Source organism: Semicossyphus pulcher, unplaced genomic scaffold (genome assembly GCF_022749685.1).
Source record: "Semicossyphus pulcher isolate SPU_LCO1_2020_fin unplaced genomic scaffold, fSemPul1.0.p SCAF_4, whole genome shotgun sequence".
NCBI lineage: Eukaryota > Metazoa > Chordata > Actinopteri > Labriformes > Labridae > Semicossyphus > Semicossyphus pulcher.
In genome coordinates, this window is record NW_027211715.1 from 5,283,832 (window position 1) to 5,305,568 (window position 21,737).

A 21,737-nucleotide genomic window follows, 5' to 3' on the forward strand; every position below is an offset into this window, starting at 1 on the left:
ATGATGATTCTTTGAAAACTTACTGGCTCATCAAATAATTGACAACAAAATGAGTGTTTAAATATAGTATATCTACCGGTGATAAATTAAATGGCTGACAATGTCTGTGTGGTGGTAATACTGAACCCTGATTTGCTGGTTCCTTTTCATACATGTAAAAAACTTGAAATTGATATTTAAAGACCTTGCTTTTTAAGGTAAAATCCAGGCTGCAAACATCAACTCACAAAGAAACCAGAAGCAAAACATTTTAACATTTTTATTATTAAAATATTCACCTACAAAATGGCCTATAAACACTATTTACAGAGAAGCGAGCAGCAGTGAAGCCTGCTAAGACACAGAGAAAGATATTTATACACAGAGAATACTGTGCGCAATTGTCAGAGGAAGAGATGAATTTATGGGGAGTGTGTGGAGGAACAAACATTTCCCATCGTCTTTATCAGGAGATCACGGGGTTGGTATAAGGAAAACTCTACAGTCATTTCCCTGAGGGACAAACCTGCAGCTGAATCACAAATAATAAAACCTCTCCTAATGTGTCAGCACGGACATGGAAATGAGGTATATAAGGTCTCTGGTGCAGTACACTGGACTGCTTATTAATAATATTTGCATACTTATGAGTCTGCATGAAAAATCAGTCATCAAACATCACAAATGATAAACGATTTGGGCCACTTTTCATGTGAGTGATTGATTGATTGAAGTCCTCTCATGAAGCACGCAGCCACAAACACACACAGCTCTCAGGAATGAACAAATACAACCTTATTTTCAGGAGTAATTAAAATGGTACAGTGGGTTCTGACAGCACAAACATCACCATGATCAATTACTTCAAGTAGATTATAAACACCAAAAACTGAAGTTAGATTTTTCACATGACAGTGATGACAGTTCTTTCATCCAAGTGCTCTGGAAAAAAAGAAAAGACTGAGGATAATTATTCAGTCCTGTGATCCTCTACAGAGCAGCATCTACACACGTAATTGGAGGATTGAATATCATTATGTGGATTAAAACAAACCTTCATTGTTGTCTGTTTGTTCTTCTCTCTGTTGGGAAAGTTAAAATCAGCATGTGAGAAGAATTGCACCGGCTTGAGTGCTAAAAACAAACTTTTAAAAACGTTCAGACATCTTTTTAAACTCACTCTGATTTCTCTTGGGAAGCACTGTTTCACAAATCTCTCGATAACAAACATCCTGCTGTACTTTATACGTCCTTTTGTACCTGACGAGGACAAAACATAGTTTGGGATTTGATCAATTTATTCAGCTTAAAAATCACACATGCTGAGTATAAAGCTTCAAAGACCAGACAGAAGAGATCTGTGCCTGATATGACTTACAGGTAGTGGCAGACCCCGTCCTCCCAGACGGGCACACTCTTTGTCTCAGAGTACAGGCGGGTACAGGGGTGCGGCACTCGCTGGCACACTGCAAACAATGATCAAACAACATGAGGAACGAATGTTTTAAGTTTTGTCAGGAAGGAAAAAAAGTCTGCTGGATGGTTTAGGAGTCATGTGGGATGGAGCAGCTCTCCGGCTGATGGATGGTTTTAGGAAAGGAATGTTTAAACAATCTGTCGCTGGATGTTTAGGTGAAGAAAAGGACTCAAGAGGGGCCAGGGGATGTCCAGTGGGGGGAGAGGTGATTCATCTGCGCCCAGAATATTGGCAGGCAGGTGCATGCCTGCCTGTTGAGAGGTCCAATTTAATAGCTACGTGTCTGCCCCCGAGTGTGATTGGAATGTTTCCTGAGGTAATAAGTCACCTGAGAAGTAGGGTCATTTTCTGGGAGACTTAAATACAATCAGACCTATTTTTGCAACAGTTGAGTTGCCCCCTGCTGGCCATAAGAATTAATGCAGGTTTAAATCACTTGACATTGGTTCTACTATTGAAACCAAGATGATCCGTCCAAATCTACCTATGGGTACAAATAAAGTAACCTAACTTCTATATACACTTATTCAGTTGATGGTTGTAATACAGTACTGGTGGCTGTGGCTCAGTGATAGAGTCGGTTGACTATAAATTGGAAGGATGGGGGTTTTTGGGCAAGACACTGAACTTTGGGCAAGACACTGAACCCCAAATGGCTCCTGAAGGCAAAGCCATTGGTGTATGAATATCTATTAATCCTGATTGGAGAATGGCACCTAGGCCTTTGCGTGTGAATGTGACTGTGAGGGTGATTGTGACACATAATTTAAAAGTGCTTTGAGTTGTCGGAAGACTAGAAAAGCTTTCACTGGTCAACTTGTAGATCAGGTGCTTTCACTGAGCTCATCCCGCAGGTATGTGTATGTGTGGGAGGAAGCACATAAACTTACACAGTTCACACTGTCTGCCCTTGAAGCCTGCGGCGCAGTCGCAGATGAAGGCGTCGCCTCCGTTCACACATGTACCCCCGTTCTGGCATTGCAGACTGCGGCAGTCCTGTGGCGGCTCTAAAAGACAACAGCTGTCTGAATGAGTGTGGGTGTCAGCTTTCAGGCCCACTACTCCACATTACCCACAGCTGATACCATGTGTTGATAGCCTCAAGCTTCTGCACCACTTCCTGTTTCTTCTTACCAATCTGCTTCCCTGAATGTTACCTCTTTTTCTTACAAGGTCAGCATCCTCACTGGCATTTTAATCACAGCATTTGATCGTAAGACTAGTTAGTAGTTGCTGTCCAGTAAGACATTTATTTTATGTATGTACTAGGGATGCACTGATCAATCAGACAGACAGATATAGGCTCTAATTAGGGGATCGGTGATCAGCCAATCACCTTTCAAAGTGCTGATCACTACAGCCGATCGCGTGACGTAAAAATTATGAGCCACTTTCGCCCACCACACCAAGCAGATTAATGTTTTTTTTCTGCAGTGACAGCGAAGGCAAATAAAACACTGGCTTGTGTTATCAGGGGAGATTGCTGGAGAGGCGATTGCCATTAGGTTTTGTGTCTTTGCCTCGCACAGAAAACTTCTCATATTCTGAGGCTGAACCCGCGCTCTGCTGGAATTACCAGCACCACTTCAGCCTTCAAGTTTAGAAGTCGGGCAACATTTATCCCAGGGAAGTGATTATAAGTTAGCAAGGTGAACTCAACGGATGCAAGCACTCGCTTTACAAGGAGGAAATCCTGCAGCATGAACTCCTCCTGCTCCAGTGGCGCAGCGTCACCGCTGTGACCTGCAGTGACCTGCAGTGATCACAAACACAGACGCGATCCAAAGATGGCAGTCCGTTTACATTGTTAGGCTAAGTGTTTCAGAAATGGGGCGACGCCTGCAAGCTAGTTCAGGCAGACAACTCGAGCTGCACTGATTTAATAATTGATATGCGTCACTTCCACAATCACCTGACAACACTTCCTCCCAATTGGTGATCTATTTAAGCTGCAAGATTTCTGGTCTCTCCCTCTGCTCTGTCATTGCCATCGCTGTCCTGCACCAGTACTGCGCTCTTACTTTCAGCCCCACCACCACCCCAGCATCCACCTGCAGGCTCCGAATAGGGGGTTTAAGATATTATCTCATCACTTCTCAATTTCTGCATTTAAAATAAATCTGCGAGGAGTGATGAGGTCGGAGCCGAGACGGCAAACACAAGCTGTGTTCTGCTGCTGCAATAAACATTTCAAACTACAACAACGTGAGTTGTCTGACAGAAGTGTGTCTTGTGGACACAGTTGATACAGAGAGCCCCATTTACTTGTTGTTTAATATGACTGCAGAGCCCACAGATATCCTATATCTGTTTATTTGCAATATAGGTCTACATATGTGCAGCACACTTAATTGTTCTGAACAGTGCAGTTATCAACTGCAACGACTGATAAACATGAGATCAGAATGTATTAATTTATCTCTCTCTGTGTTATGATTTTTATTTTCTTAGAAAGGTTGGATCGGTGCATCTCTAGTATGTACAGCACATCAGCTGGGACAGATGTGCCTATTGGAACACGAAAACACCTACCAGGTTTTGTTTTTGAACCTTCCTCTTGAATCTCAAGTGCAAGGCTGATTTTGTTCGTTGTTTCTTCCATGCTCTCTAATTTAACCGGCGGGTCAGGCTCTGCAAGGGGAAATAAATCAATATATGAATGAGCATAAAAACACATAATGAATGACAGACTTTAGGGTGATTAGAGCAAAATAACAGTATCATACTAAATAAATTAGACACTCAGAAGCTTTTGTTTCTCAGCATGGAAGAATAAAACACAACAAATACAACAGATTTAAAGTTAATTTTCTAAAAGCGACTGGTTTCCTGTCTCACTTTATCAAAAGTTGCTAAATATAGAGAACATCTGTAAGATAAAATGGGTCTGTTTGTGTGATCGATGAAGAGTTTACATAAGAAGAGCAGCTATATTTCATCCACACAGGACATGGTTAGGACCATATGGTTATAAGGCCAAGGCTTAAGTTATTCCATCTGCATCAAGATAAGCAGATAAGATAATTCTTTCAATATGTTGGTGTAACAGAGTTATAGCTTGATAGATGTTAGAGTATGCTATAATGTCCTGCTGAATTAATCTTCTTTAGAAACAGGATACACTAATTATTTCGGTAATTATGTCAGATATTACCATAATCCTGGCCTCCCACAAACCCTAACCCTCTCCTTCCAACCTGCCACGTTGTCCTTTGTTTCAAGATTCAGTTTGTTTAATTTAATATAGCAATATGTAGGGGTGAATCTTATTTATTTAAAGTTGTTTTCTCCTGTTTTTAGTAGTTACGGAGGTAAGTGGTTGTATTTCTGTTCTCTTTGAGTTGTCAGGTTAGATCATTTACCTTCTGAGTTAGAACTGTTTGTTATTTTGATTCACCCTGAAGTTCAGTTTAATACATTTTGTCATTGTTAAACTTATGAAAGTAAATCCGTCTTATTTTTCTTGAACGGTAACTTTTGTGTCTGTGGCTGCTTGGGACTTGAGGGAAATGGGACTCTTTCATTTTATGTCTCGGCCACCCCTAGACGGGGGAAAATACTTGTACTTACTGGTACGATGTCGGATGGCTTTTCGAGGCAGGTGAGTGAACTTTGCTGTTATTTTTCCTCTTCTGTCAATGAGTTCTGTGTATCTGCAACACAGAAAACAAGGCTGATCGTTTGGCATTTAACAGATAAATTACCAGATGGAAACAAAGTAAGACAATTTTATGTTTTTATGAGCAATGCCAATATTATTTATGACTTTATCACGATAATCATCAACATGTGCTAAATTCTTTTTTTTCAACAACACCCAAAAGAACAAGACAAATGTGTCAGTATAGAATTATGAAATACCTCTACGAATAAGAATGTGTATAAATATTTCATGAATGAATTCGAACATTTTTATAACTGCAAAAAATTAAGATAATATAGAACTAGCAATACAGAAAGAAAATTCTAATGCCAGATTGCTCCAAAGTTACAGTACAAAAAAAGAGTAACACAAAATAACTCAAATATAACTGATATGTTTACATTTCTTTCCATATATTTTGTTAAGAAACAAATATTTTTAATGTATATTTTTGATGTATGTAAGATGGACTGGACATTCTTTTTGGTGAAACATTCTTTATAGGGTCGTCATGAATCATAAATTACCATAGGAAAACAAATAACGTAGGACTTTACGAAAACAAGCCTAACAGCTTTTTCATTACACTCATGTGAGGATATCTATGCTTATACAGATAATGGACATTTACAACTTATCCTGAGTGTTGTAAGTTAATAGGTAACACTCTGTGTGTACCTGGGCAATTCCTCTGAGTTCTCGGTTGCTGCTGTGCCTCCCAGGTCTTGAGGCTGAGATGGAGCAACTGTGCGACTGATATGAATCCCCTGTCCAGTCATGTTTGGCCTCTCTCTCCTCCCTGATCTCGCCTCCATTGGCACTGAGTCAAAGGAAATGTAAACAGAAATTCAGTTATTTGTTATCATATGTTATTTGATAGATTTGGTAAAGCCAAATTTAGCAAAATGTTAACATAGCATCTCAAACTGTCTCTTTTCTTGCTCAGTATTCAGTTCAGCTATATAGCTTAGCATGGCACAAACATTGTCAACACAAGAGACATCATTTCTACAGCACCTTCCTTGGTAAAAAAGCAGTGCAATGATTAAATCAGGGTTATAAGAAACTATTTTCGTCAAACACAGGCACTCACAGGTTGTGAGGGCTAAGTGTTGAGGTATGCTGTGGATCTGTTCCTGTCCTGTGTTTCTGACCGACATGAGAGCCACATAGTACTGCTGTCCTGGCGTCAGCTCTCGTAGAGTGTATGATCCTAACTTCCCATTGGGCAGGAAGCGACTCCTGGTATTCAACCCTCGGGTCACGTTGACCACAAAGCCGTCCGGGATGCTTCTCGGGTGGCGGCTCCAGGTGATCAGTGCAGAGTTAGTGGTCACATGTGACAGGGAGAGGTTCTGTGGGGGGAGAGGCCCTGAGGGAAACACACATTTACATCGTCACATTGGTTTATTGATAGCATAAAAAAGTAGTCTTTTTTCTTGTTTAGTTGTTGATGAGAGAAACTATTTGATCGCTAAATCCATTCTTTAGACGCTTATTACAGCATTGAGCTACATGCATATAGATGTACCAGTTCAAAATAACAACTTTCCTTTTGAAAGTATCATTGATGCTTGACAAAATAATAAATAAATGACTTAATACCCAAATTTCCCCTCTGAGGTAGTATTATTATTGTGCATCTATTTGACAATATAGGCCAAAAAAACCACAGAAAATCAATTTCTTCGTATTCTTATATCAAAATCATTTTTTCTTCTGGTAAAACTAAATTTCACGCGTGCTTACGTAAGTTAGCACCAAACAATTTCAATCTGCAACATTTAGCCGCAGAGCACCAAGAACGCTCGGTTCAGTTAGCTAGCCACTGCGCTGTGGAGAACGTCTGTCTACGCCCACTTCTCAGCGATCAAATCAAATCCCTCTAATGATATGTCCCGCCTGCACGTCCTGTTTCACTCGGAAATACGTCACGATACGGAAGCTAGATACTCTCGAAATGCCGTTTCAGCTCGACTTTAATGTTTATGTCATACACACAAAGATGTACCACCTACATGGGCTTACAAGAAATTTCATTCAGAACATACTGAACAAACGAAAGAAAACAAAAAACACACGTCAAAACACTTTTGCAATTAGGTTAGGGAGACTTACTGGAAACTTGACACTTTAAACTATGTATAAAATATTATGGTACATTTAAAGTTGTTAAAGAAGCAATTCACCCCTGTGCATTGCGCCCCTCCCTCTGAAAGGAACGGCCAAGCGAGAGACGCTGGAGAGAAATACCGTTTTCCAGTCAAGGCCATTGATCGCTGCAGGCAATGGCTCAGAGCGGTATAGAGTCCGAAATACGTCGAGAATATACCAGTGGATCTAAAAAAACACTTCGGGTCTGCAGTCTACATTTCCAACCTGACGATTTTGAAGGAGACATGACTCAGTTATAAATGTGAAATGTCTGGGAGGGAAAAAAGGAGAGCAGGCACAGAACAAATGTTTATATTTTACAGTATGTGTTTTTTCAAGTAAACACTGCAGACATCAGAGGCGGCGTCCTCGATTGAGGAAGTATAGTTTAGCAAGCTCCCTGGCCTCAGCCAGATGACGCGATACCGCTTTTCTAGGGCCCATTGGAGAAGCAGATAGCGTCCTCCAAAGGCACAGAGTGAAATTGCATTTTTTTCTACCATAATGGCATTAGCTCCCCATAATAGCATGATAGGACTGAGGTTGAAAATCGGCGAACTGGCCCTTTAATGAATGAAGCAATGAACACTTTCAAGTGTTCTTAAAATGTGCTTAAAGTGTGTTAGCATTTAGCCTTTACTTACTGTTTGATCAATGAATGGGATGGAATAACAAAGTTAATTAATTACATTTAATATATAATAAATAAAAAAGATATGAAGAGATGAACATTGTAGTGGAAAGCCATTTTTATTGTCATTCTAATAAACTTGATGTTATACATACTGCTGCTGTTGATATGTAACCTACTTGTCCAGAATGGCAGTGGTCCAGCTGAGTGGCTGGTGGAGGGAAACTCATCTGGTCTGATTCCACTCTGAGTCACCACATCCACTGTGTACATCTGACCAGGGAGTAATGAACTGGGAAGAAGAAGGAGGCACACAATAAATTGTTGAGGACACATCATCCTCATAACCCCATTACAAGGATATATGGTGACCTCTGGTGGTTAAAGGTATATTATCCAAAGTCATTCAAAGTGCAGCACTACAACAGCACTATTTAATGGACACACTTGAAACTGCAGGACTGGACAATGGGTTAAAATTCTGTTTTGTAGCAAAGTGAAGAACCTGACCTGAAGGTGTGTTCAGTGGTGCTTGTGTTGAGCACAACAGTGCGAGCCTCACTCCCGTCATTAGGTACCAGAGACACATGCACCCTGCTGACTGCTGCATGACGAGCTGCCTGAACCAGCCAGCTCAGCCACACCTGAGAGGAGGACACATTTACCACCTGCAGCTGCTCCACCCGCCGGGGTCCTGACAAAGAAACATATTTATTCAAACTTCTTTGACAACACAGGTAAAAATAAGATCTTTCTGTTACTGTTACAGCTTAAAAGAGAGTGCTTACTTGTGCGTATCAGCGCGGTGGCAGGCTGGCTGATGTCGTTGCTGTTGGTGTTGCGTTTGGTGGAAAAGGTGGAGATGTTGTAGAGCAGGCCGGGTACCAGGCCTCGCATGACGTGGGAAGTCTTCTGCCTGTCCAGAGAGTCTGATTTGCGAATGGTCCAGCCCAGAGGACCGTAACTGACAACAAACCCGCTGATCAAGCTGTCTGAAGGCTCTGGCTCGTCCCAGCGAAGCTCAACCTCGTTCTCCTCCACACGCAACACATGGAGACCAGAGGGGGGCAACAGGTCTGGGAACAGTGGCAACCTTACATGTCAAATTCATACATTAAATAATTACAGAGTTGTATTTGCAATGTAGACAAGGAGCTACAGAGTATTACTTAGCTGGACACTGACTCTTACCTTTCTCACAGTCTTTGCCTGTGTGTCCCACTCTGCAAACACAGTTGTAGTTCCCTCTCCTGTCACTCCTGCAGAGGCCGCGGTTTCCACAAGGCTGCAGTACACATGGGTTATCCACTAGGAGGTGACAAAGACAAACATTTAGTACAATGTGGTTGGAGTGTAAATTGTGTGAATAAGCTTGTGAGGCAGTACAAAGTTAGACCTACACATCTGGCACTGGTCCCCGAAGAAACCATCTTTGCATACGCACAGATAGTTCCGTCTGTAACCCCGACACACTCCTCCATTTAGACAGGGGCTGGAATCACACCCGTCCTGCTCTGCACACACATATATATATATGGCGGAATTTGATCACTGTTCTGTATGATCTGTATGTTCAACGCTTTAAAAGAAATGTAACTGAAGCTGAATTAACACAGTACCTGTTTCACAGTTCTGCCCCCTGAAGCCTGGTGGGCAGTGACACAAGTAGGAGCCAGACTGGTTCTCACATGTCCCGCCGTGCAGACAGGGCTTCAACAGGCATTCATTCACGTCTAAAGGTGATGGAACATAGGCATACATGAGAACAACATGTGTGTAGAGGCACTCTGAATTTCAGCATTTTTTTTTTTTCAATTGCTAACAAGCATCGGTCCATGTCTGGAAATAAGCACCGCCAACAATTCTCACTCTAAAAAACATTAACAAAAAAGAATGTAAAATAAATTATGAACTTTTGTCTTTTTAATGATTTTAATGTTTCAAGAATGATCAGAATTGCAGCAATTTATTCCAATATCATTTTTTATACATGCATAGAGTAATCTACTTAAGTTCAAACAAAAAACTCATTTCTGAAATTCAAGGGCTGAAATACAACAGTAATTACCAAAAGACTCCATCAACAACCTGTGTAGTTTAATCAGCCATAATTTACAGTACTCAAAGGGTTTAAGTCTGCCCTATCCTTGTCCCCTTTTGTCTGTTTGGTAACCAGACAAAAACGAGGATAACTGGAAGGATTTCTGCAATCAGCTGTGTTTGGAATAATGTTTAATTTCATTACATATAAATAAAAAGTTAATCATGTTTGCATTGAATGTTTCTGTGTGAAAGCAATGAGAAATGGTTCACGGTTTGGTCCATATAGGCTTCTGCTTTGCTGACTGTGTGAAGAGTTTCTGACCGATGCATGCTACCAATCAATAAAAAAACACAAAATATTATTAGAGGACTTCGATGAGGCTTTACCTGTCTGACAGCGCTTTCCACTGTAGCCATCATCACACTCACACTGGTAGGACCCAACCTGATTTCGACATGTACCGCCATTGAGACACGGCTTTAACAGGCATTCATTGATCTCTGTAATGAAGGGGAAGGAAGAAATCAGTAGATACAAAGTATAAACTATTATTAATAAGGACATTTCAGTCATTGTTCAGGGTGTGTGTCCATGTGTTGGTGTATGTTACGAACCCTCACAAACGGGCGGCTGGCTCCAGTCTCCCTGAATGCCACAGATGCTCTGGGTGGCTCTGGGAACAGACATGAAGCCTGAATGGCATACATACACAGCCACAGAGCCTGGTGTTGTCGAGGAGAACTGGACCTCAGCGTGCCTCACTGTTGGAGGTGGCCCACAGCCCAGCTCTGAAATGAACACAAACACTTTATAACGTCAGCAAGGCTGCATAGTAACACCAGATCACAAACACTGGGGTTTAAAAAGGCTCATCCAGGACCAGTCTGACGGTGTTTTCCATCCTCTTTCTGTTGTTGTTCTCCTAAAATTACCCCCAGCATGCTCTTAAAGTGTGTAGACATGAGTCATCAGGTCTAATCTAGTCTTACTTTATATATTGCCTATGCAACCGCTCTATATCTGTGTATGTGGGGCATCCGGTGCTAACATTATCTTCCGATGGAGAGCCAGTATCTCCACACTCATAGCATACCCCCTCTCTTTGCCAAAAGTTAACATCGCACAAACTTCGGCCTCAGATTTGGAGTTTGTCGTGTGCTGACACATAATCTGCTTACCTTCAGTCGTTGTTGCTGAGCTTCTGTTTATGTCACAATGCCTCCCGCTGAAGGTCTCAGTGCATTCACATTTGTACTTTCCTATGTAATGAAAACATGTCCCTCCATTCAGACACGGGCTGGAGGCACAGGGGTCCGGCTTCCCTACAAAAAAACACACACACTGAGATATTATTATTTATAATAATAATCAACAGACCCTTATGAAACGGCCAAAACGGAGGAGAGCAACCTCAGGGTAACCCCTGGAGCCAGACATGGGGGGGAATCGCCAGCAAGCATCTGGTAGCCGGGCATCTGCCCATGGGGCCCGGCCGGGCTCAGCCTGTAAAAACAACATGGAGCCGCCGCGCTGTGGGATCATCAACTGCAAGGATAGGCATGGGGTTGGGGGCAATGCAAGCCTGGTGGCAGGCAAAGGCAGGGATGCCTGGCAGCATTCACACACATTCGCACTGGTTCTGGAACGAGTCTCCTGGAGAGGGGCTGGAATCTCTTCTCTTCTGCAGTTGCCCAGGTTGAGGGCGCCGGGCAGGTGTGGGGATCCTCACTCATGACTTTGTTGTTGTACCATCAGATCTGCCATATGTCCTGGACACTCGGGCAAAGAGAGAGGCAGATCTGTCAACTGATCAAAACCTGGTTGTGAGTTGGATCAGGTGGCAGGGGAGGCTGCTGGACAGACCTGGTAAACCTAAATGTGCAGTGAGGGTGAATTGGGAACTTCAAGTGGAGGCCCCTGTCCACAAGCTCTTTAACTTCCACCTCCAGAAGAATTACTTGTGCATTCTGGGGGAGGTTGGGGATATGGAATCTGAAAGCGCCATGTTCAGGGCCTCCATTGTGGAAGTGGCTGCTAGGAGCTGTGGCCAGAAGGCACTTGGTGCCTGTCGTGGCGGCAACCAAAGGACCCACTTGTGGACACCGGCAGTGAAGGAAGCCAGGCTGATGAACGACGCCTTTTCGGGCTTGGTTAGCCCAAGGGTCTCCGGAGGCAGCAGAGAGGTACAGGTTGGCCAGGAAGACTGTGGCTTCTGTGGTTGCGGAAGCAAAAACCCTGGGGGGGGAGGCAGAGTTCTAAGATCCAGGGAAAGCCTCACCTATATCCTTGGCAGAGGTCGCTGAGGTTGTCAAAAAGTTCCTCAGTGGCAGGGCACCAGGCGTAGATGAGATTCGCTCTGAGATGCTGAAGGCTCTGGACATCGTTGGGCTGTTATGGCTGACATGCCCCTTCACTGTTGCATGGAGGTCAGGGACAGTCCCTGTGGAATGGCAGACAGGGGTGGTGGTTCCCATTTTTAAAAAGGGGAGTATGCTCATCCAGTTTACATGTGTTTTTTGGACTTGCGTAAGGCCCACGATCGTTTCCTCCAGGGGGGCCTGTGGGGGTTACTGTGGGAATATGGGTTACCGGGTCACTACTCCGGGCCATCAGGTCCCTGTATAACCAAAGTGAGAACTGTGTCCGCATACTTGGCACAAAGTCAAACACGTTTCCAATGGGTGTTGGCCTCCGCCAGGGTTGCCCCGTGTCACTGATTCTGTTTGTGACTCTCATAGACGGGATCTCAAGGGGGGAGGAGAGTGTCTAGTTTGGGAACCTCAGAATTGCATCTCTGCTTTTTACAGATGATGCAGTTCTGTTGACTTCATCAAGCTGTGGCCTCCAGCAGTCACTGGGGCGGTTTGCAGCCGAGTGCGAAGTGGTTGGGATGAGAGTCAGCACCTCCACGTGTGAAGCCATGGTTCTCTGCCGGAAAACGGTGGATTGCTCCCTTCGTGTGGGAAGAGAGGTCCTGCCCCAAGCGAAGGAGTTCAAGTATCTCGGGGTCTTGATCCATTTTCCCCTCACTTGTGAACATGAGATTGACAGACAACCCGTCTGCATGCAGTGTTCATGCAGTGTCAGCAGTCTTACTGGTGTGTACCGGACCGTGGTGGTGAAGAAGGAGTTGACCCTTAAGGCTAAGCTCTAAATTTACCACTCGATCTATGTTTCAACCCTCGCCTATGGTCATGAGCTTTGGGGCTACATGCGGCTGAAATAAGTTTCCTCCAAAGGGAGTCTGGGCTCAGCCTTAGGGATAGTGTAAGGAGCTCAGACATCCGGAGGGAGCTCTGAGCAGACCCACTACTACTTCGCATCAAAAGGAGCCAGTTGAGGTGGTTTGAGCATCTGATTAAGTTGAGGAGGTTTTCTGGGCACATCCAACAGAGAGGAGACCCTGGGTTAGACCCAGAGCCGGCTGGAGGGAATATATGTCCCTCCCGGCCTGGGAACCCCTCGGGATCCCCCAGGAGGAGCTGGAAAATGTTGCTTGGGAGAGGGACGTCTGGTATAACTTGCTTAGCCTGCTGCCACTGCGACCCAACCCCGGATAAGAGGAAGAAATTGGATGGATGGATCATAATAATTGTATTTATCTAGCACCTTTCATGCAAAGATGTAGCCCAACATGTTTTACAAGACATGGTTCAAAAAAACAATGTTAGGCCAGAAGTAAAATGTTTGATAACAATCCGTTAAAAGATTAAAAACAAAACAAACACGAAAAAATAATATATTTAAAGGAAACATAAAAAAGGCCTTTAATTTCAAAGATACCACAGTTTAAGGCAACAAAATGGGAAGTTACTTCTAAAAGAACATATAAAAGAAAAGCAGTGATCTAAGAGTTCTTGTTGGAACATGAAATGGAAGGGGGTTGCTAATACCGGAAGGTGGTGGGTTATCTAAGACTTTATATACAAGTCAAAGGAAGTAAAAGTAAAGGAAGCTGGGGCAGAGTTGTGAGTCCTGAGGGAGCAGATTGACTGTAATTTTGTTGAAGACATTAAAGAAAGCCCGATTAAAAGAGTTGCAGTAAACTCAGCGACTTAAAAAAAGTTATTAATTAAAGATGGCAATTAAAAGTTTAAAAAAGTGGGTTTTTATGACCTTACTAAAATTGCAAATGCCTTTTAGATCATCTGCAGAATCTGTCTGACAAGTTTTACTTTTCTGCTTATCCAGTTTAAAGAAAAATACTTATGCAAATATGTTGAACAGGTAAGGAGAGCATTCAAAGAACCGGTTGTTGATTAGATAATTCTTTCTGACACATGAAGTCTTAATGCTTTTGCACTGCAAATTTGCAACAAAAAAAATTGCATTGTGTACAAATGTCTTTTGAGGGTGGCACTCACCCACTTCACAGTGTTTTCCAGTGAATCTGTAAGGACACACACATCTGTAGCTCCCTGCGTCCTCCTTACACGAGCCTCCATTGCGGCAGGGACCAGAAGCACAGGTATTGAGTCTAACTGGAAAGAGACAAGGAGAAGGGAATCCTTGAGGTAGAGACCACTCTTAACTTTAAATCACACAAATAAATCTGTTCCAGTCCATTGCAATTCAAGTCAGGAAAATAGCTCAAAACTCAATCATAAGTACAAATTATCATAAGCCTTTTAGCATTGTAATATTTCATGCAGCATTACAAGTAATGGCAAGTTTCCTGGTGCACTAAAGTTGGGTTTATAATAAAGTTGGGAGTTATAATGCAATAATAATGACGGCATTCTTCAAGCATTGCTTTTCAATCATGCTACCTTTTTCACAGTGCTTCCCCCAGTATCCGTATTTGCATTCGCAGCTGTAGCCTCCGTCCCGCTCGTAGCAGTAGCCCCCATTCAGACACGGAGAGGAGTCGCAGACCGATCGGGGCTGTACTGAAAAACACACACCGAGACTTGACTGTGTTCCATTTGCACTGGGAAACATTACACTTTCTATTTTTTTCCAATATTTAAAAAAACACAGATTTCTTGTTAGATTGCATGAAATGCAAAATCACCTAAGAGCATGAATCATTTAGCAATCTCTCTCCAGATCGTAAATGTAAACCAGTGTGTTTAAAAATGTGTTTGTCACTATGGAAAACAGCTGCTCATGCAATGACACATAGCTGCAAAGTGACTTGTTGTTGGGTTGGTGCCTGAGGCTCTTACCATCGGGGTAGAAGTCCTTGTGATCGAGCTCTGTTCCACTAGTCTGACATGTACACAGGTATGTTCCTCCGTACTCCAAACAGGGACCTCCATCAGGACACGGCCTGCTGTTACTGCACGGTGTCTGGGTTACTTCTGAGAAAAAGACAGGTTCACACATTGGAAAAATAGGTTCTTATGTAAGACATTTGTGACCTTGCACTGATGAAAAAAAAAAAAAAATTTTTTTACTCATAAAGCCAAATGTTCCTTGGCTCAGATTGCAAACAAAAGTTGAGCTATAATGTTGGGCTGTGTATTGGCAGGAATCTGGACCCACGATAAGAATCATGATTGGGAGTCCATCCATCCATCCATCCATCCATCCATCCATCCATTCATTTTCCTCGGATTATCTGAGGTTGGGTCACGGTGACAGCAGACTAAGCAAGTTAGACCAGATGTCCCTCTCTAAACATTTTCCAGCTCCTCCTGGGGGATCCAAGGCGTTCCCAGGCCAGGTGGGATATATAATCCCTCCAGCGGGATCTGGGTCTGCCTCAGGATCTCCTCCCAGTTGGACGTGCCCAGAAAACCTCCAAAGGGAGGTGCCCTCGGCGGCTCTACTTCGAGATCACTCCGGATGTCTGAGCTCCTTACCCCGTCTCTAAGGCTGAGCCCAGACACCCTGTGGAGGAAATTCATTTTGGCCGCTTGTATCTGCGACCTCATTATTTCTGTCACTACCCAAAGCTCATGACCATAAGTGAGGGTTGGAACATAGATCTGGTAAATTGAGAGCTTAGCCTGATGGGTCAGTTCTTTCTTCACCACGATGTCCCGCATTACTGCTGACGCTGTACCAACCGCTCTGTCAATCTCATGATCCATTTTACCCTTACTTGTGAAAAAGACCCCGAGGTACTTGAACTCCTTCGCTTGGGGCAGGACCTCTCTTCCCACTCGAAGGGGACAATCCATCTTTTTCTGGCAGAGAACCATGGCTTTAGACGTGGAGGTGCTGACTCTCATCCCAACCGCTTTGCACTCGGCTGCAAACCGCCCCAGTGACTGCTATAGGTCAAAACTTGATGAAGCCAACAGAACTACATCACCTGCAAAAAGCAGAGATGCAATTCTGAGGTTCCCAAACTGGACACTCTTTAGATCCTGTCTATGAAAATCATAAACAGAATCGGTGATAAGGGGCATCCTTGGCAGAGACCAACACCCATTGGTAACATGTCTGATTTATTGCTAAGGATGAGGACACAGCTCTCACTTTCATTATACAGGGACCCGATGGCCCGTATTAATGGACCCGGTAACACATATTCTCGCAGTAACCCCCAGGCCCCCCCGGGGGGCACGATCGATTGCCTTCTCAAAGTCCACAAAACCCATGTAAACTGGATGAGCACGCTCCCATGACCCCACCAGCAATACTGCGGGGGTAAAGAGTGTGTCCACTGTTCCATGGGCAGGTTGGAATCCGCATTGTTCCTCCTGTTCCCCGAGGTTCGACGATCGGCCGAAGCCTCCTTTCCAGCACCCTGGAATAAACTTTCCACGGGAGGCTGAGTAGTGTGATACCCTGATAGTATGAGCACACCCTCCAGTCCCCCTTTATGATAAGGAGTTATGATACAATATTTTGTGATATATTAATACTAACGTGTTGCAATATTGTAAGGAAAGCAATATTCCTTTACCAATCAATTTTCTATTGCTTATTCAAGGCCAGATAGCAAGAATTGTTGTCTTTACTATGACAGTTGTCCTATAATTGTAATATATTGCTTTATTTGCAGAAAGGTAATGTATTGAATTTGAACCCCTTTATCTTAATAGTATCGTATCACCAGATTATTGTCAGTACACAGCCCTTTACCTGATAGGATTATACGTATCATACCCACCAAACTGACAGTAGAGTCCTGTGTATCCTGAAGGGCATTCACAGGTCCCGTTGTTGTCCACACAGACTCCCCCATTCTGGCAAAGACACTCCTCTGCAGACACAGGAAGAGAGAGAGAGCATGTGTCAGAGAGAGAGAGGAAAGCCTGCCTGAGCTACTTGAAAGTCCTTAAATTATGTTGCAGCATTGGCCTAAGTGTAAACAAAGACAGAAGGCATAAATGGTCAACATGTGTACCATATGCTGAGTGTCTTTCATCTGCTTTACTGTAAACAATGTATTGATTCGCTGTCATTTCTCTTTCCCTAATCTTTTCCAACAAAGTTCACAGGACCGAAGGATTACCAGCCAGCATGCTGCACATCCGCTCCGTACAAATTGTAAGAATGTTTTTATTTTCCTCTGCTTCCTAATTGCAGCAGTGGATCAAAGGACATAGTCGTATCACAGCTAAATGGCTCCCCTTTGAAGTCCTGGGAGCTCAGTGGAGGGTATTATTTTTCTGATGATATGGAGCATATTTTGCGAGCGAAATGTATAGCCCTGAGGGCAATTAATGGATTGTTAATTAGCAAGAGACACTTTTCATTGGCCACCTGTGCAGCCCGGGCCCTTTGATCTGAGAGCCTGATTAGGCACTTCTTTGTCCCACTACTTTCTCTTCTTTAGAGGATCATGCTCCTTTTTCCACTGTGCCTTCCAAGTGAGCCAGGCAGGAAAGTATTTAGAAGATTTAAGAGAGCCTATATAAGCACAGATAGTTATTTCAGCTCAAGGGTGAGAAGTAGCATGCATTTGCATGAGCTCAAATACTATTAAAGAGCTTTTGATGGGGAAAAAACCTCGCAACAAACTGTTTTCAAACAGTGACACTGACCTCTCATGGGAGCCTGAATTAGCTTCAAATGGCTCAATGGCTATTTCTTAAAACAAATATAACCTGATACAGACATTAAACATGTTATAAAGTGTCTTAATACGCATTTATGAAAGGAAGGAATGAAGCATTAGTAGAGGATGATTGCGTTTTACATATTTTGTGTTCAAATTGCCCTTTGGTTATGCAAGCAGCAGCTGTGCTTGAACTTACAGTGTGGTGCGGTGGCTAACTTCCAGAGGAGCAAGTAGCGGTGTGGAAGCCTGCATATTTCAACAGCTCTGTCTGAAGAAATGACCTGAATACCAAAGACCAGCTTTGACTAATAAAGAGGCCTTTTCAAGTCTAGACAAAGCACTTCCTCTTGTTGGTAAACTAATAAAAATGTGCTATAAAACCATTATTCACAACATCAAGCGACTGGTTCCCGTAGTAAACTGGGTGAGGCTGTGTCAGTTTTGATAATTACAATAATTCATCATCACAGCAGCCTCTTCCAGGGGCAGAGCTCCAAATTCCTGTGGGATCGCAGAGCTCCTCTTTAAATGCCCCAGTCTGCGCTCTACCTGCCCAGCTTCCTGCAGTAAGCGAACAATACCTTCACACTTGTCACCGTAGGAGCCCGGAGCACATGTGCAGTTGGAGATTCCCGAGCCTGTGAGTTCACAAATCTGGTGCTTCTTGCAGTCTTCCTCCTTGCACAGGTCTGTATATGGAAAAGCAGGAAAGCTTGTGGTGTAAGAATCAAACTTAATGTGAAGAACAAAATCTGGCAAAGCTTTTGCGGTAGCTGTACTTGCTTTTACCTGTTTGGTTTTCTGCCTCGGTTGAATTGACCTGAAGCACGACCAACTCTGAGAGAGGGAGACAAGAACAGGCTTTAAAGAGTTGGTTCATCCTAATAACAACACAACTTATTTCCTCACTTACCTCTGGTGGTTTTTTAGCAGTGCATATAGTTATGGATTTATAGTTAAGGTGGCAGCACAAATCTCAGACAAATATCCCAGAAGCAGGGCTAATACAGTTAAATCTATCTGCAAACATCTATCTGGTGAATAAACTTTTGATACAGCATAAAGATATAAAGAAAAATCTGTAATAACAATAGTCTACATTTGTGCATCATAGAGGTAAAAAGAAATTGCAGTACTGAAATGCCAGAGACATTTTTGCTGTGATTTGAAAACAATGTCACAACTACATAGGTTCTCCTGAACCACAGACAGGTATATTGTAAGTTAATTCTTTAACTGCCCAGTGACTTGTGTCACTCGTGTATATCATTTGTGAATAAAGATGGTGCAGATTTAAATAATAATAATAATAACTTTCATTTTTATAGTGCCTTTCATGGGACCCAAGGTCGCTTTACAAAGAGGAACACAGAAACACTCACAAACAGACTAGACACAGTACATTAAATGACTGGAGTTAAAGACTGTAGGCTGTGTTGAATAGATGGGTTTTGAGGAGTAAACAAAGCAAAATAATTTTTAAAGTAATAATCGATTAGATCTTTATGTAAATAAATGTCTGTCTATCGCCGAATGAGGTAATACAATGGAGATTGAGCCTATGGTCCACTGATGAAAGCCTTTGCATTTGCAGTATTATGGACTGGGTGTCTGTGGTGATTTTTCGTGGCAAAAAATCACAAGCGGCGTGTTGATGTTGATTGGGTCCGGGGTACATGTGAGGTTCCACAAACTGACCTGTTCTTTGGGATTTTTGTGCAAAACAAAGATGCTTGAATAAGAAATGAAGCCACATATTTGTTTTTTTTACATTTTCAGAGGAAGACACTATTTCACTTTGTGCAAGCATTTAGAGTGCAGGTTCTCAACTGGTGGGTTGGGACCCAAAAGTGGGTCATGGAGGTTTTTTCAATGGGTCGCCGATGTGTGCTTGAAAAATAAAAGATGTCGGCAAAAGTCAATGCTGCACTTTTATTTTGAAGAACATGGGTATCCTTTGACGTGCGTGCAGTAGTAGTGTAGTTTATTCACACTCCATGTATCCACTGATTGGGTAATCCCAGCTACAGTTACAGTTTACTACAGTTTACATTCTTGAAACTTGATGAGCCCTACAGCAGTTGCATTTCTGTTGCACTTTTTTAGTTTATTTCTGTTGAAAAAATGCTACTAACTGAATGAAGTGTAAAGGGAATATTTTCTTCTTATGCACTGCTGCCTGTTTGTCATTTTGGCTAACTATTATACCGTTGTGTTTTGTGATGCTGACATACTGTGAGGGTTCGTTCCATCTCAGGTCCAAACTGCACAGATTTTAATCAAATAAATTTGAGTGGTTAAAAAAATTGGGTCGGGATTCGTCATTAAGACGACGTGGTGGGTCCTGAGGTGAGACCAGTTGAGAACCACTGATTTAGAGAGCTGTGAAATATTACATTTTCAATCTCTACTTACTTTATCTTAGCTATTCTAACCCTCCGTTGTGCATAAACTACAGGTCATTGACTTATTTTTTGAAGTGCAAAAAAAATAATGTTATTTTATCAGTATCAGCCATTAGAAGCATTTGATCATTGGTTAAGTGTATCGGCTTAATTCCAACCTAGACTACAGTTTCTGCTACAACTGTTGCCAAGATTTGTGGCCCTACCAAATATTCACATGTTGTAAATCTTTGCTGTGGCAATATTGCTAAAATTCTAAGAACAATGAAGCAGCAACAGAACCAGCTCACTGGAACAAAGTTCACAGCCATAAATACTGGTTTTGATCTCAAAGAGGTATGATTGGATTCCCTTTGTGCTTGTCCCAGTTGGAAGAATGCTACATTACAGGAAGCCAAGGCAAAAGTAGGACTAACAGGCTAAAGTATGTCAGCAGTTTCTATCAAGAATCACTTTTCCAAACATGCCTTTTTGGCAGATTTTATATTGAATTACAGTCACCTGTCTCGCAGAGCATTCCAGTGAAGGCAGCCGGACAAACACAGGTGAAATTGGCCACCTGGTCGATGCACTCTCCTCCATTCAGACAGGGCTGCGGCTTGCAGTCGTTTATGTCTGGAGGATGCACAAAAGTCAGTTAATATGACAAGAGAAGTTTATCAGCTGTTGATTCGGTTTCACATGATGATTTTTCAATCTTAAAATCCTGGAAAGCAAGAGGCTGCCGTCTGGATTAAAAACACTGAACTTCCCCTCTTAGAGCGTAGAGTTTCAGTGAGCAGGTGTCTGGTATTAAAGAGTAATCCCGGCTCATGTAGATACAAGGATTCATGACCTGTGCAGGGCCTGAAAATTCAATTCCCTATTGGGTTCAAGTTCCAACAATCAATCACAAGAGAAGTGAGATTAGTAAAGGAAGAATTGTTGGCAAATGAATTCAACCGTAACCTCAACTTGGACCATTTGTCTAGGTTGACTGAGAAACTCTCTGGACAAAAACATCTGCCAAAATGAATGAGGTTGATGTGGAAAGCAGCAGAGAATATTTCCTCTGGAGAGAGTTGCCTACTTTTCCCCAGAGTGTGAAGAAGCCCAGCTCACCTGTCTCACACAGGACACCAGTGTAACCCGGTTCACACACACAGGTGAAGCTGCCACTGCTTTGTACACATGACGCGTTGTTGAGGCACGGCCTGTCTTTGCACTCGTCAATGTCTGCAACACACACACACAAGGACAGAGACACACGCTCATGGAATATTTACTCAGCTGATTAATATATCCGCCACACCGCTCCCCTCACTCTGCAAGTATGTGCTGCTGGCTGTGAAAGGTATTAGAAGAGGTTTGAAACATCTCCACAGGCTGGACTGTGGGAATAGGAACAGAGAGGCTGGACCAAGATATTCTCAGATACTTTTTTTGTTTGGAAAATGCCTGATGA

At 42.8% G+C, this 21,737-nt stretch overlaps 1 protein-coding gene across 1 annotated transcript in view; it reads right to left on the reverse strand.

Annotated features, from left to right (window-relative positions):
• Positions 1-295: 295 nt before the first annotated feature.
• The window catches only part of sned1 (sushi, nidogen and EGF-like domains 1), a 35,431-nt gene continuing 13,989 nt past the window's right edge, over positions 296-21,737 (reverse strand). The window contains exons 7-32 of the mRNA XM_069680004.1: positions 21,395-21,508; positions 20,795-20,908; positions 18,678-18,725; positions 18,470-18,577; positions 16,995-17,087; positions 15,097-15,231; positions 14,698-14,817; positions 14,293-14,409; positions 11,107-11,250; positions 10,543-10,716; positions 10,315-10,428; positions 9,504-9,617; positions 9,285-9,398; positions 9,076-9,192; positions 8,673-8,960; positions 8,395-8,578; positions 8,064-8,176; positions 6,193-6,471; positions 5,778-5,919; positions 5,027-5,109; positions 3,989-4,087; positions 2,347-2,463; positions 1,358-1,445; positions 1,160-1,239; positions 1,034-1,061; positions 296-921 (exon numbers count right to left, since the gene is read on the reverse strand). Of these exons, the coding sequence (XP_069536105.1) occupies positions 1,036-1,061; positions 1,160-1,239; positions 1,358-1,445; positions 2,347-2,463; positions 3,989-4,087; positions 5,027-5,109; positions 5,778-5,919; positions 6,193-6,471; positions 8,064-8,176; positions 8,395-8,578; positions 8,673-8,960; positions 9,076-9,192; positions 9,285-9,398; positions 9,504-9,617; positions 10,315-10,428; positions 10,543-10,716; positions 11,107-11,250; positions 14,293-14,409; positions 14,698-14,817; positions 15,097-15,231; positions 16,995-17,087; positions 18,470-18,577; positions 18,678-18,725; positions 20,795-20,908; positions 21,395-21,508 (3,125 nt within the window). The 3' untranslated portion in view covers positions 296-921; positions 1,034-1,035. The remainder of the gene's footprint in view (positions 922-1,033; positions 1,062-1,159; positions 1,240-1,357; positions 1,446-2,346; positions 2,464-3,988; positions 4,088-5,026; positions 5,110-5,777; positions 5,920-6,192; positions 6,472-8,063; positions 8,177-8,394; positions 8,579-8,672; positions 8,961-9,075; positions 9,193-9,284; positions 9,399-9,503; positions 9,618-10,314; positions 10,429-10,542; positions 10,717-11,106; positions 11,251-14,292; positions 14,410-14,697; positions 14,818-15,096; positions 15,232-16,994; positions 17,088-18,469; positions 18,578-18,677; positions 18,726-20,794; positions 20,909-21,394; positions 21,509-21,737) is intronic.